General features: G+C 50.1%; 1 protein-coding gene across 1 annotated transcript in view; it reads left to right on the top strand.

Moving 5' to 3' along the window:
* CUNH8orf74 (chromosome unknown C8orf74 homolog) overlaps nucleotides 1-4,056 on the top strand; it is a 37,908-nt gene extending 33,852 nt beyond the window's left edge. Inside the window, exons 6-7 of the mRNA XM_032268395.1 lie at nucleotides 738-1,144; nucleotides 3,703-4,056. Of these exons, the coding sequence (XP_032124286.1) occupies nucleotides 738-1,144; nucleotides 3,703-3,939 (644 nt within the window). The 3' untranslated portion in view covers nucleotides 3,940-4,056. The remainder of the gene's footprint in view (nucleotides 1-737; nucleotides 1,145-3,702) is intronic.
* The last annotated feature ends 11,798 nt before the right edge of the window (nucleotides 4,057-15,854 follow it).

The raw sequence follows: 15,854 nt of genomic DNA, 5'->3' as shown, positions 1-15,854 counted from the left end.
GCGCCCGGCCCATTTTGTCTTTTAAAATAAGTGTCAAAAGACAAAATACTGGCCAGGTATGTTGGTTCACTCCTGTAATCCCAGCACTTTGGGAGGCCAAGGTGGAAGGATGGCTTGAGGCCAAGAGTTTGAAAAAAAAAATTATGGTAATGATTATGTGATTATACTGAGATCATATAATCATATTTATATGATTATACTGGGATAATCATGTAAGGAAAAAATGGGATAAATGTAAGTTACTGCAAGTGAAAAGGAAACATGGTACACTGCATAGCTTTCCAGAGCTAATGCATGGTAGTAAGAATCGCAGTTAGAGCCAGCACAGTGGCTCGCGCCTGTAATTCCAGCACTTTAGGAAGCTGAGGCAGGAGGATCGCTTCAGCTCAGAAGTTCAGCCTGGGTAAAATAGCAATAATCTCATCTCTACAAAAAATAAAAAATATTAGGTTTAGTAGCATGTGCCTGTACTCCCAGCTACTCAGGAGGCTGAGGCTGGGGGATTTCCTGAGCCTGGAAGCTGGAGGCTGTAGTGAGCTATGATTGCACCACTGCACTCCAGCCTGGGTGACAGAATGAGACCACATCTCAAAGATAAATAAATAAAAATACATATTTTTTAAAATGCAATGGGACATGGGCTCTGTGACCAGGCTGTCTATGTGCAGAGCCCACATCCAAGGCCTGGCAGGGCAGCTCTGTCCCACTCCCACTCTACCTGGCTCCTGTGCCCACAGGCTGCTCCGTTACTGAGGCTGTGATGATTCTGGGGAACAAGCTCAGAGATTACCAGGGCCATTTCAACCCCACCCACCTGCTGGCCCTCTGTGACTACTTCCACCACACCTTCATCCACCACTACAAACTCTACCAGTATGTCCTGGGCCAGGACCAGCAGGTCGACCTGACCGTTGCCCACCTGGAGGTGTGCATGCCACCCCAGCCCCTCCCGCTGGCCGAGGGCATGGACAGGGGCTTGTGGACCCACGAGCAGCAGGTGGCTGCGCTGACCGAGGCCGAGGCACAGAAGCGCGCCGACATGCTGCTCCTGAAGGAAGCGCTGCTCCTGGAGCAGGAGAACTCGCTGCAGAAGGCGTTCACCTCCGCCATGCCCGCGCACCCCAGCCAGGTCCTGGAGAGACAGGTGAGGCTCTGCCTACTTGCCAAGGGTGGGCACCTAGACCTGCAAGGACATCAGTCTGGGCTGGAGTCACTGCAGATGGGAACACATCGTTGGCACACAGGGGAGGGGGAGAGAAGCAGGGAGGAATCCAGAGTCTAGCCATGGGCTTCGAGTGCACCTTGTCATGCAATGTCCCTGCAAGGGAGAAATTCATGTCCCTATTTTAGTGATGAGACGACTGAGGCTCAGAGAACTTATCAACTCACAAGGTCACCAAGCTAGCATGTGGTAGAGTTCACGTTCAGACTGAGACCTGGCTGACCCTGCACTCTAAGCTCCTTCTTCTGTCTCATTTATCAGTGACAGATTCCACCAAGAGAGTCAGGAAAAAGACCCCAGCCTTGGAACTGCAGCGATTCTCCACAGCTGGCATGTACCCAGGCTGGGGGAGAAGATGGAGGAAGCACGGACAGGGGGACAGCTTCTGGAGGGTCATGTGACCAGGGAGACAAAGGGTGGAGCTGGGGCCCAGGGAAGACGTGGAAGGATCTGGTGCCTAAACCTCAGACTTGGGACTGCTCTCTTGGAGGGTCTGCCAGACCACTGGGGCTCTAGCTGCCAGCATTTCCCACGACCAGCTCTTCAATGACTGGGACGAGCCCGGCCCCAGAGCAGCTGACTTCCTGAGGGCCTGGCCAAGACTCCATTAGTTTCTTAGCTACACACAGGCACTGAAGTCATCATTGTTGCATCATCTTTGAACATACTTTGAGAGACAAGTATGTGCATGTGTGTGTATGTGTGTGTGCGTGTGTTTCAGGCGTTGGAGTGTGGGAGTTGCAGGGCCTGTGAGTTCCAAGTGGTTTTGGTTTCTGAATCATCAGCTGAAGAGCAAATGGCCCTAGGAAGTATTTCTTTAGGGACACACACACACACACACACACACACACACACGAAAATCTCTAAAGAACAATGAACACAGCAGCCTGGATGGTGCTCATCTAAGTAAGGTTAAGTCTCCACACAAATTGCACATCGAGGAGCCATGTAACCTTAGCTCATGAAGACATTCAATAGGAACCCAACAAAACCCATGCAATAGTCTATGTCTCTGGCCCCCTGCCAGGGACCTTGTTCTAGCATGCCGGGTGGCAGTGTAGAGGCAGGGAGGCTGGCCACAGTGGGAGAGATTGGCCCTTAATGCCCTGCATGTCCCACAGCTCTTCCTCCCTGCTACTCCCAGCTCCATGTCCAGCCTCCAGCACGGCACTGCTGGCCCCTGCCTGGCAGAGCTGGTGAGCCAGGGCCCCCTACGCCATGTGCCCCAGCCATGCACCTGAGATGGGGCACTCAGAGTCATAGAATAAACACAGCCCATTCTTGCCAGGTGTGGTGGCTCACACCTGTAATCCCAGCACTTAGAGAGGCCAAGGCAGGCGGATCACCTGAGGTCGGCAGTTCGAAACCAGCCTGACCAACATAGAGAAACCCCACCTCTACTAAAAATACAAAAGTAGCCAGGTGTGGTGGCACACGCCTGTAATCCCAGCTATTCTGGAGGCTGAGGCAGGAGAATCGCTTGAACCCGGGAGGCGGAGGTTGCAGTAAGCTGGAATAGCGCCATTGCACTCCAGACTGGGCAAAAAGAGCGAAACTCCATCTCAAAAAAATAATGATAATAAAAATAATAATGTTATGGAAGAACATTATTTTCTACAAAAACAACCGAAGGGATATTCTGGGGAAATGTACAATTTTGCATACATTTTAAGTGAAATACGAGATCTCAAATAAATGCACTACAGACAACCAATGGCTCCCAGCATCTCCCCCAACAACAGCTCTGCTGTGTGGTTGCTCCGGCAGGGAGCCTGGAGAAACACAGCTACGTGGTCCATGTCTCCAGGCTCTGTGGGCCATGACGGGGTTGAACAACCAGGCTTCCTGTTCAACATGGTGGCTGGACGGTGGCTGCGTTTCTATTCCTTTTCTGGCTGGCTGGGTGGAGGATAAGCCTACTCTCTGAAGCAATTTTCCCGTCCTCTCCCATGACGTTGCCACTAGAACTCTGAGAGGTGAGAATAAGGATGATGGGGGATGGGGCATCCAGATGGAGCCTGCATTGCTCAGGGAGTAGAGTCTCTAGGAAATATGGCAGTGGCCAGTGGGCCCAGGACAAATGACACACTCAAACAGCATGGCCGCCACTCTAAGCCAGAAAAGAAAAGGGAGGGAGCGACTATTGGAACCCAAAAAGAGAGCTTTAGTTATAGGCAAGTGCTATAACTTGCCTATAACTAAAGGACAGGAAGGACAGGAAGGGTGACCATGGGTAGAGGTCCCCTGCCATGGCCAGCCCACAGCTGGTCAGAAGGTGGGACCTCCCCCATCCTCAGACCTCCCGCCCCTAGTTGGCTGAAGTCAACCAGAAGCCAGAGGTCAAGGCAGCCATGGCGCATACTCAGGGTGAGATGGGTGGACAGTAGACACATTCTTGGACCCACAATGGCGTCTGAGTTGAGAACCAGATCCCACGAGGCTCCCCAGCCCCGCTCACTGGTCCTCCCCATTCCTTACAGGAGCTGGAGAGCCTTGTCCACCAGGCCGTCCACATCCAGATGGAGCTCCTGCAGGAGCTGCTGCAGTGCCAGATCCAGAACACTTTCGCCATCTTGGACCTGAAGCTTCAGAAGAAGACTCTGAACCTCAACGCCCCTGCCCCTTTCCCACCCCCCATCACCAGCCACGCAGGCCAGGAGGAAGCCCTGAAGCCCCACAAAGCAAGTAAAGGAAAGAAAGCGAAGGCAAGCAAGTAGAAGGCCCCGACCGCCACCCCAGACTGACTGGGGACCAGCCATCCACAGCCGTGAGTTGTGCGGCATGGTGAGCTCAGCACCCACAGAGACTTCTTGCGATAAAAAGAAACAAACCCATGCTGTCTGGTCTCTGTCTTGGAAACCACCTGCTACCACCTAAAATCCCATCCAAACAATTTCCGTTGAGTGACAGGAGATGGTTATGCAGCTCTGCTAAGCACAGAGCTTTGCTCTGGGGGCACTGGTCATGTGCTGACAAGCCTGACCTCAGCTGAAGATGGAGCCACCCAAGGGTACAAGCAGGTAATAATACAAGCAGGGTGCCCCACACACCAGTGAAGCCCTCCAGGGAACCCCGTACTATGTAACGAGAATCTATCCTGGGATTCTTCCTCCTGCCATTTCCACCTCAGGCTTCACTGCATGCAGCCCAGCCTGCAGCTCTCCCACAAAAGGACCCAGAGCCCTGTGCCCTCCAGAAAATTCCTTCTCCCAGGAGCATCTGCACTGTCTGAACTCAGGAAGGGGGCAGGTGCTGTCCCAGAGGTTGGAATCCTGGCCTGGAGCCCTCTCTGCTATGGATCCACTGTGTGACACTGCATGCGTCCCTTTCATCCCTGGGACCCAGCTCTCTCTCCTGTGGAGCAGGGGTGCTGTCGGATGGTGTCTCAGGTCCCTCTCTCACTAAGATGTACTAGGAGAAAGACAGGGTGACGTTTGCTCTTCCCATGTGTCAAGGGTTTCAAGGTTCAAGGAGCATGAGAACCTAATCAAAGTTACAGCAGAGCGCAGAAGCCCTCCCGCTTCCATGCTGTTTCCTGGGGGTGTTGTGCCTCTCATGCAAACAGTGGCAAAAGTCCTGGAGCAGTGGGTTTGACTGGTGACTTTGGCCCTCAAAATCAGGACAGTGAGGGGGTCACCATGTGCTGCCTCTTCCCAAGCCGGAGACCGCCCCTGCCCTGCTCTGCCATCGCCTGCTGCATCCCTTATGCCCAATGGGGCAGGCCCATGTCATTAGCTCATTCCGCCCGTCTCTCCTTTGCTACCTACTTTCTAGTTTGTGCCACCAGAGGTGCACTTGGTGTCCGTGTTTCCAGGCAGAGTTGGCTGCCTTTGGCGGCTGGGGGGGCACTTAGTGACGGGTGCCCTGCAGAAGGAGCAGAACAGCCCTCTGCAGCACTGGCAGAGAAGTCCAGGACAAAGGAGCCCCCAATGGGGAAGGCAGCCTCACTGGGAGCTGCACTCCAGACTCTCCTCCCATCTCACCCTTTTGCCACAGCCAGATGTGTTGATCCCCAAGAAGCCTGATGAACTTCTAACACCTCTTGGGACAGAGGAAGGAGGTTCTGGTAGTTTCTTTTTTATTCCTTCCTTCCCCTTTCATTCCATAAACATTTTTGAACAACTACATCTACTGCCTGGATGAAACCACTATGGTCCCGAGGGAAGTGTGAGAGCTGCCATCGGATCCTGTCTAGGGCCTCACCAGGGTCCCAGACACCCCCGCAGCCAGTGTGGATGGGAGTGTGCGTGTGTGTGTGTACTCATATGTGTGCGGGGAAGCTGGTGAAGGGGCAAGTGGGTACAGCTTCTACATGGGCCATGTGCTGGAGACCAACAATCTACACCTGGCTGACTTCCACGTGACTTCCGTATCATTTGGTGGCATTTGTTCAAGGACAAGCAGAGGAGGCCTGGGGGCCTGGCATCATCTGAGAGGCAAGGCTGGAGAAGAGGAGGGGCCCTGCTGGATCAGGAGGCCTTCCAAACGCGTGAGTGAACCAAGCGGCCTTGGGAAGAGTTGCATTTCAGGCGACCGGGTCCTGAGCCAGCGTGGGAAGCCGCCCTTCTCCCTCAGTCCCCACTGGCATCTGCAGGAGTCCCAGGTGTGGTGCTCTGTAAATATGTATTTTGTGTGTAGCTGAGCTGCATTTATGAAGGGGTCAGTAACAGTTGGGAGAGTCACAGGGGTCTGAAATGTGGAGGGAAGCCACAGCAGTGAGTGGAAGAAAGGCCTTGGGCCCCAGCCTCCATGGAAGTCAAAACTGGGCTTTCTGTCTCAAGCTAAGGATAGCAAATGGGTGGGCCCTGGGAAAACTCCTCCCTCCCATCTTCCTGAGGAGCAGCAGGGAGCCACCCTGTTACAGCAGACATGGGGTGGACCCCCAGTCCACTGTGGGACAGTGGACCTCCCACCCAAGCCCCTGACTCAATGCAAGGCCTAAGCTCTCACACGCAGGAGTGAAGACCCTAAACTGGGGAACTGTCCCCAGACCCATCTGAAACGGAATACCTGCTGGAGCCTGTGGATAAAGGGACCATCCTGGGTGACTTCTCTTATCCCGGTGTTGGGCCTGCTTTGGCATGCACCCCAGCTTTGCATTGTTTAGTGGAGTTCCATGAAGACTTGCTCTAAGAGAAGCTGCAGCAGTAGGTGGCTCCCCACCTGGGCTTCAGCTCCTGCCATGACTGCATTCTGTGGTGTGGGACTCTCCGGGTGTGTAGGCACGTGGGTGTGCAGTGAGTGAGTTCTCACCCACGCTCAAGCCTGGAACTAGAAGAGGCAGAGCGCTGACCTGCCCCTCCCAACCCTCTCCTGACTCAGTGGAACCCTTCAAAAACAGCGCCCGGACCCTTCCTGAGATACTGAAATGCAGGCAGACACGAGCAACTAGGGAGAGCCAGCTCTTCCCACGGTGGTGGTCCTGAGAGGGGAGCTTGGCACCGCTGCTCCCACCGGCTGCTTAGCACCTCAGCCACTTGCAAGACACATGAAGCCACCAGGCTCTGGGGTCAGTGGGAAACGTGAGAGAGACAAGCCAGGCACATAGGCAGTATGGCCAGGAGCTGGGAAGAAGAAGAACTCACAGAGGGGAGGCCCCACGGCCTTGCTGCAATGACTTAGCTACTTACCACCTGCTGCAAAGCTACAGCCATGCACTTATCTTAGTGTCTGCCACTGCATTTTCATTTTCCAATAAACCCTTTTGGTGGCAATGAACTCAACAAACAGGGAAAGTGCCTGAGTAATGACAATGTAAGTATACGGACTTTCTCTTTTTCAAGAAAGTTAATGATGAAACTGTAACATGCAAAAAGTTGTTCTCCGCATCTACCAGGAACCACAGCAATGCCATCAACTACCCAGAAAGCAAGTCACCAATCTGCTCGAGAAGCATCAGCAGCTACCTCAAAGATTCACAGGAACTTTAAGAAGCCTGTCCAGGCTGGGCAGGGTGGCTCACACGAGGTCAGGAGCTTGAGACCAGTCTGGCCAATATGGTAAAACCCTATCTCTACTAAAAATACAGAAGTTAGCTAGCTGTGGTGGAGCATATCTGTAGTCCTGGCTTCTTAGGAGGCGGAGGCAGGAGAATCGCTTGTACCCGGGAGGCGGAGATTGCAGTGAGCCAAAATTGTACCACTGCACTCCAGCCTGAGCAACAGAGCAAGATTCCATCTCAAAAAAAAAAAAAAAAAAAAAAAAAAACCTGTCCAGAATCCAGAATCCTCAATTTACATACAGAGGGGCAACTGAGCAGGTGGCAGTTTAAAATTGAGCTTGTTCTGTGTTCTAAGTTTTCTTATTTGCAAGCTGAAAAGAAAGCAGTGGTCATTCACTGGATAGCATCTCAGCAGAATTTCACATATGGTGAAACAATACCAGTTTTAGCGTCACCAGATGCCTCAACAGAAACATCAGTCAATTCCAGTAATGGTCCACTTTATTCATCCAATTCTGGCAAAGTAAAGCTTTTGGGAATTTATTCTGGTGCAGGTAAAAACCTTTCACCACTGCAGATACTATTGGAACTACACTTAAAAAGTTCAACAGTAAAGACAAAAGTACTTGTTTTTAAGGTGATTACACAAATATAAATGTTTGTAGATCTTACCACCTTGGTAAAAACAATGGTCTCACTAGCATTTATCAACAACCGAGATATATTTAGGCCAGAGATGTATTCACAATTCGCTGTTTGATAAGCTGGGTGGGTGGCTCACACGTGTAATCCCAGCACTTGGGGAGGCCAAGGCCGGCAAATCATGAGGTCAAGAGATCAAGACCATCTTGGCCAACATGGTGAATCCTCTAAAAGAAAAAACAATAAACCAAAAAAACATAATTCGTACTGGATAGAAACCCTACAATGTGAGGAATGTGGTAAAGCCTTTTTTTTTTTATTATTTTATTTTTAAGACATGGTTTCACCATGTTGGCCAGGCTGGTCTTGAACTCCTGACCTCAGGTGATCTGCCCACCTCGGCCTCCCAAAGCGCTGAGATTACAGGTGTAAGCCACCACACCCAGCCGTGGCAAAGCTTTTAACCAATCTCCAAACCTTACTACACGTAAGATAATTCATACTGGAGAGAAACCCTACAAATGTGCTTCAAAGTTTTGGTTAAATTAATTTCAAAATATAGTTACTACAATTATAGTAGATGGAAAATTTCTTAATGATGATTTTGAGATACTTGTTAGTTTCTAGAAATGCTACTGACGGGCTGAAAATGGTGGCTCACACCTGTAATCCCAGCACTCTGAGAGGACGAGATGGGCAGATCACGAGTTCAGGAGTTTGAAACCAGCCTGACCAATATGGTGAAACCTTGTCTCTACAAAAAATACAAAAATGAGCCTGGTGTGGTGGTGCGCTTCTGTAGTCCCAGCTACTCGGGAGGCTGAGGCAGAAGAATTGCTTGAACCCAGGAGGAGGAGGTTGCAGTGAGCCGAGATTGCACCACTGCACTCCAGCCTGGATGACAGAGAGAGACTTTGTCTCAAAAAATAATAATTGTTATGATAAATAGTACTAGGAAAACTGGCTAGTCATATACAGAAAATGTGTGGAAGCCTACCTCTTTCCATATAGAAAATATATGTCAAGATAGATTAAAGACTTATCTGTGAGTCTTCAAGCTACAGAAGTCCTATAACACTTAGAAATACTCTTCTAGACACTGGTTCCTGGAATGAATTTCTGAATAACATCCTAAAAGTGAGTGCAATGAAAATAAAAATCAAAACTTTGCATCTAATTAAACTTAAAGAGCTTCTGCACAGCCAAAGAAACTATCAACAAAGGAAACAGGCACCCTACAATATGAAATAAAATATTTCCAAACTGCATACAAGTGATTAATATATAGAATCTATAAGAAATTTAATTTGAAAAATCACAAAAATTATATAGACACTTCTCAAAGGAAAACAGAGTTGCCAATAAACATTCAAAAAACACTTAACACCCCAATCATCAGAGAGATGTAAATCAAAACGACAAGGTGATATCATTTCATACAAGTAAGAATGGCTGTTATTGTAAGTCAAAAAGTAACACGTTGAAGTTGTGGAGTAATGTATATCATTCTAACTGTAGGTGGTGATGCAATAAAATTTAGCCCCTGTGGAAAGCAGTTTGGGGATTTCTCAAAGAACTAAAAATAGATTTGCCATTTAACCCATCACCCCCCAACACCCTCAAAAGAGAATACATTTTTTTTGCTAAAAAAAAAAAAAAAAAAAGAATTGGTTGTTGGGCATACCTTAAGTCATAACTGCATCCAGAGGAGAAAGTGGAGGTGAGGACGGACGGAGAGGGATGACGAATGCGCCGGCAACCTGAAAGGCCGGAGTCACGTTCCTTCCGTCAAGACGCAGAGCCTCACAGACAGCTGATGTTCATTTCACAAACATTAATTGACCAATTATCTGTACCAGAGGCTGTCAGGTGTGGAGGACTCGACGGTAAATAAGCCAGACAAGGTCCTCGCTTTTGAGGAGCTCACGTTTTAAGGCAGGACGCTAACAAGCAATTGAACATACACAGTACTTGGGGATGGGGATGGGTCCTGGGAAGCCCAGAAGCAGGTTTCTAACTCAAGTAACTCTGCAGTGTCAGAAACCTCACTGTCAACGCGATTCCACAGACATATAGAAAGTGCCTACCGCATGCTGGTTACGAGGATGAGTCTCATACGTCAGGATATAGAAAAGACACATCAGTGCCCTAAAGGAGAGAGAGTGGTCTCCTGTTTCTGATGGGGGAGTCCCAGGCACAGCGCTTCCCCTGGCCAAAGGGTGAGCTTTCCCCAGGTGGACCAATCATGGTGCCCCATTGCTCTGGGCCACAGTGATTGGAGCAGATGTGGGCACATGGCCCAGACTGGACCAATCGAAGTACCCCATCCTCAGCCCACCGACCACACCCCCAGCCAGGATGAGTGATTCTGGGGGTTTTCTTTCTACAGCTGCCAGGGTTCTCTTCCTTTTGGTTGTGAGGCTGTTAAGGCTTCTAGGAGGTCAGAGCAGCCGGTAGCTGCGATTCCAGCGTGACAGAAAGAAGCCAATAGGCAAAGGGAAGCAAAAGAGACTAGAGATTGATTGAGAGATTGCTTCCTTAATGCAGTTGTCCTGGAGGCAGCTCCACCCACCATCCAGGGTTTGGTTGTGTGAGCTGATGCGCACACACCCAGTATTTGACTGAGGTCAGTGAGACAGGCAGGGCAGGGAATACTTCAACTGTGACAGACAAGGAAACTGAGGCTCAGACAGGTGGAAGGATTGCTCAAGGTCACTTGACTAATAGGGGAAGAAGCCCAGACAGAAGTACATCTTTTACCCCTAGATGAGGGCTCTTGCCCCATCCATTGCCTTCAAGGACACAACCCCTGGCCGAGTCCGTCACCCTGCCCACCTGCATAATGGCTTCTGGGTATGAGCTACCCTTTTGTTCTGGACTTGGAGGGAGACCACAGTGTCCACTCTTGGATGGAAAACTATTCGGGACCCAGAAGCAGAACTCTGGGAACTTGCACACAAAAAGCCAAATGACGGATTTGAGCAAAACAAAATAGAAGTTAGCCATCCTCATAGTTCCCTCTTCAGAAAACACCTGCCCCAACAGCAATGTCCTCTGACTTGGTGCAGGAGGGCATCAGCCTTACTAAAATGCACCCATGAACATTTCCTCATCAGCATGCTTCATGGTGTTGCTTGAAATGTGTCCCCCGAAGAACCCAGAGAAGAACTGAGGGCTTTCTAACACCTCCTATAAAGTGCTTTTCTACCTACTCAAAAGGCTGAGAGAACACAGGTGTTTCCCAGTACCCACATTTTTTAAATGAGAAACAAGGAAACCCTGTGTCCTTCCTGCTCAACATTCTAGGAACATGGCTCCCAGCACCTGGGCCAGTGTGGGAACTGAAACGTAGGTTTTATAAACCTAATCTAACCTCCAATACCATGAGGCTATGTTGTCCAGGCCCCATCATTCCAGAAGTGTTTCTCAGGAGGCTGACCTTGCTGTGGGTTTCAGGTTTCCAGCAGAATCTGCAAATGCACCTCCCTTGACCCACAAAGTGGAGGAAGTGGCACCGCCCAGGGCCTCTCATGTCAACCGGCCTGAGTGTTTTTTCCTGAGGACTCCAACTGCCTCCGATGTTTCTGTGAATGGGTTTACGCCATACAGGTAGACAAAGGCTTTGGAACTTTTATGGCAAAAGGACAGAGCTGTAGGTAAAAGTCAGCTGGTGCTGCCCGGGACTCTGCAGGAAGCACTAACCAGACAGTGGCAACTGCCTCAAGGACAGTACCAGCCAGGCATCATGGTGTCCTGCGGACGCTCATGTTCAGACTCTGAATCGGTAGTTTGCTGGTGGAGGGAACTCAATGCCCAGAAGGAATCCCTGTCTTTAGATTCAGCCAGTCATAGCCAGGTGGCTTCATGTGCAGAGCAGAAACCTGAGACTGCAAGCTCTTCAAAGGTCCTTGTCACCCCCGACCCTGCTGTGAGCCACTTCCTACCTTCTTGGCCTCACCTCGGATTCCAGCTAAGGCCACAGAAAACTGTTCCACATAGGTTCCTCCCACTGTATATGGCCAGCACTCATATCAAGGCTATGCCAAATGTCTGCTGCTTCCTCTCCTGTGACTACTTTGATGTCACAGCATCAGGCACCTTCAGGAGCCAACATGGTATCCTCTCCTGCACATCCTGGGTTTCAGGGAGCTTAACATCTCATGGAATGACCTAGCCAATGGGGGGTGGGAGTCCGTGGCCAACTGTCCCTCCTTTTCCTCCCTCAGGGAGACAATTCTTTTTTTTTCTATGCAAGGTGTTGCTCTATTGTCCAGGCTGGAGTGCACTGGTGTGATCGCAGCTCACTGCAGCCTCGACTTCCCGGGACTCAAGCTATCATCACACAGATCAGTTGATCACACCAGTCCAGCTGATCACGCTAACCTGGTCATTCACACTGAACCAGTCAATCGCACAGATCCAGTTAAACGCACTGACCGCCCCCCCCAGTTGATCACACTGATCCAGTCACTCATACACTGACATAACCATTCACACTGATCCAGTTGATCTTACAGAGCTGGTCAATCACACAGATCCATTAGATCACAGTGATTCATTCGATCACACTGACCCAGTCGATTACACTGATCCAGTTGATCGCACTGATCCAATCATTTTCAATGGCCCAACCATTCACAGCGACCCAGCTGGTCACACTAGCTGCCACATTGATAGTGGGCAGCTTCCACATTTCATGATCATTTATGGAAAGCCTGGAATGTGCAAGGCACAGAGGAGGATATAAAAATAATATAATGAAAGGGGTCTTCCTTGATATTGAGTACCTACCAAGGGTCAGGCAATTCATTTCATTATCCTCATTTTATGGTTAGGAGCTGGCTAATTTCTGTTGTTCCCTAGCTACTACTTAACTATCTGGGGTGCACCCCAGGCCCAACAGACCTAACAGTCCACACCTTTCCGTAAATCACCCTGCACACTGATCAACGTTCTCCTCTTCTAGGAAGTTCAATCAAGTCCAGAGGCCAAATATCCCACACCTAATCCATAAGGAGATCGTCCCGCCACACAGAGGCAGAACCCATCACAGAAGAGTCAGGACTCGGGCATAGGAGGCCTGGAAGAGAGACTGGGCAGGGCCGGCCCTGAATTAGGCAGAGGCTGGCTGCCAGGAGGAGACTGGAAGGTAGTTAGAGGCAGTGGTCAGTGACAGGTTGCCTGGGTGAGCCAGGGGGAGACATGGGTTCCAGAATTTCTGTGTAAGAGGGCAACTGGGGTGCTCCTGTGCACGAAGTTCAAAATTGGAACTCAGAGACGTCTCAAAGCTGCCTTCACACAGTGTGTCCTGCTGTATTTTCACTGCCTGCTTGCCAAGGTGCCAATGCCCTCTGCCAAGCCTGTCTTGGTGCCAACAAGCATTGGTGGCGGGGATGTGGCGAAGGGTCCTAACTGTAAGTCTGAGACTTTGAGCTGTGGTCTGTTGGTAGGAAGCCCCTGGGATTCCAAGATGGGCAGCAACAGGGCAGGACAGGAGGAAAAGTGCCCATTTATGGAGCAAGCACTTGCTTTGAGTCTTTGACGACAGTGTGAAAGTCAATGCACCTCTCTACCGGGTGAGGGGTCTCAGGATCCCAATTCTTCCAGATGAGGAACCGGTGCTCAGGGGACTGCAGTAACTCAAGCAGTCTCATGCCCACAGGTTGAGGAGATTCACACTGGGCCCAAGTCACTCCCCTTTGAACCACACTTCCCCTCAGCAGTGAGCTGGACAGGGCCCCACCCAGGGCATAAGAGCCAGGAAGACCACATCCTGCAGGGTCACAGTCTAGCTGGATGGGGGAGATGCACTCAGGAAAATGCCCAGCGCATACCCCCTGTGCAGTTTCTAGCAAAGGGAGGCATCTCCAGGCCTGGGGCACCCCAGGGCCTTTGCCCCTCCTCCCCAGGAAGAGAGGTTTCCGCCCTGAGCAAGACAGCACACGTCAGAGACTGAGAACGACCCGGGGCCAATTCCCAGCACTCGGGGTAGCCAGGGCCAAGCTGCTGACTCATCGTTAGCCCTCAGACAAGTCACTTCCCTCCTGGGTACCCAGCATGGAATTGAAAGTGGGCATCCCTATGTCCATCCCTGGCTGCCCGGAGAGGCCTTTCCAACAGCAGACTGGCTGGGTGGGGCAGGGGTCAGATGATGGTGAGCAGAGTGGGTGACATGTTCTTTAGAAACAGTCAATGGAATAACAGAACTGAACCTTTAGAAAGTGAGAACACAGTGCCTCAAGCCTGCAGTCCCGGTACTTTGGCAGGCGGCCTGAGCCTAGGAGTTCAAGACCAGCCTGGGCCTGGGCAACACAGCAAGACTCCATCTCTACAAAAAATTAAAAAATTAGCCAAGTATGGTGGCACATACTTGTAGTCCCAGGTACTCAAGAGGTGAGGTAGGAGGATCACTTGAGCCTGGGAGGTCGAGGCTGCAGTGAGCCGAGATCGTACCACTGCACTCCAGCCGGGGTGACAGAGTGAGACCCTCTGTATTAGTTGGGGTTGTATAGAGGGACAGAACTAATAGGATATATCTATATCTATATCTATATCTATATCTATATCTATATCTATATCTATGTATATATAAAGGGGAGTTTATTATGTATTAACTCACACAATCACAAGGTCCCACAATCGGCTGTCTGCAAGCTGAGGAGCAAGGAAGCCAGTCCAAGTTTCAAAACTGAAGAACTTGGGGTCTGACGTTTGAGGACAGGAAGCATCCAGCACAGGAGAAAGATGTAGGCTAGGAGGCGAGTCCAGTCTCTCCTTTTCATGTTCTCCTGCCTGCTTTATGTTTGCTGGCAGCTGATTAGATGGTGCCCACCAGATGAAGGGTGGGTCTGCCTTCCCCAGCCCACTGACTCAAATGTTCATCTCCTTTGGCAACACCCTCACAGACAACAGACACACCCAGGAACAATACTTTGCAGCTTTCAATCCAATCAAGTTGACACTCAATATTAACCATCACACCCTCTTACCTAAAAAAAAAAAAAAAAAAAAAAAAAAAGCAAGTAAGTTCCCAAAACAATGCAAACATTCTAAAAGAAAGTAGATATTTATGTGAGCCACGCATCTGGGGGAAAAAAAAATCTAGAAGCAATATAACAAGATACTAACAAAAGATGCCTTTGCACGGTGAGACGAGAGTCTCACTCTCTTCCACTGCACTCTCTCTGTTGCGTCTCTACTTCCAAGTCTCCTGCGTGTACCTACACGACACGTTTAATGAAGTAAACAAGAAAAGCTTTGTAATTGGGCTTGGAAGAATAACTGACCAGAGAGCCACTTTACTTCCAGAGAGAGTTCAGCAGCCTTTTTACTATAGAGTGAGTAGCCCACTCCTTACTGAGATAAATCCTAACTGATTCATCAGTGTCAGCCCCGCCTCCAGCATCTGTCCCAGTGGGGTCAACAGGAGAGTCAGATTTTGTGAAGAGTGTGTGTGTGTGTGTGTGTCCGTATATGTCATTTTGTTTCTAATCACACACTTCAGTGAGGACAGTGTCACAAATAGCATTCCTGACTGATGGAAAGGGTGGGGGTACGGGCACAGCCCAGGAAGTGGCAGGGATCCAGTGAAGAATTCAGCTTTTCCAGGGATCATCAAGGGGCGATTGCATTAGGAAATAACATCACACCCTTGGCCCTCTCCTAAGCCATTCCTGTTGCTTCTATCACCATAATCCAAAACCTCTTGGCAGAAAGCAGGACCAATTTACAGATAGAAAAACTGAGCCGCAGGGAAATGGAACAAATGGTGTAAGACCACAGGCTGTGCAGAGGGCGGACCCATTGGTGTTTGCAACCCAGGCATTCAGCCCTCCAACCAGCAGTGACTGGACACCTACTGTGTGCCTGGCAGGGAGCAGGCCCCATGGCAAGACAGATAAATAAAATGCCTTTCCCAGATAAATACATTCCCAGACCAGTGGGAGGAGACAGACTTAAAACACAGCTTGCAACATGACGCCGTCAAGGCCATGTGAGAGGCTCGTGAGAATGAACAGAAAATGGGCCCACACACTGCATGGCTGGGGA

This window comes from Sapajus apella, unplaced genomic scaffold, assembly GCF_009761245.1.
Source record: "Sapajus apella isolate SASKATOON/1434 unplaced genomic scaffold, GSC_monkey_1.0 scaffold180, whole genome shotgun sequence".
Taxonomy (NCBI): Eukaryota; Metazoa; Chordata; class Mammalia; order Primates; family Cebidae; genus Sapajus; species Sapajus apella.
The sequence above is the reverse complement of the archived record's forward strand: the minus strand, read 5'-3'. Positions and strand labels throughout refer to the sequence as shown.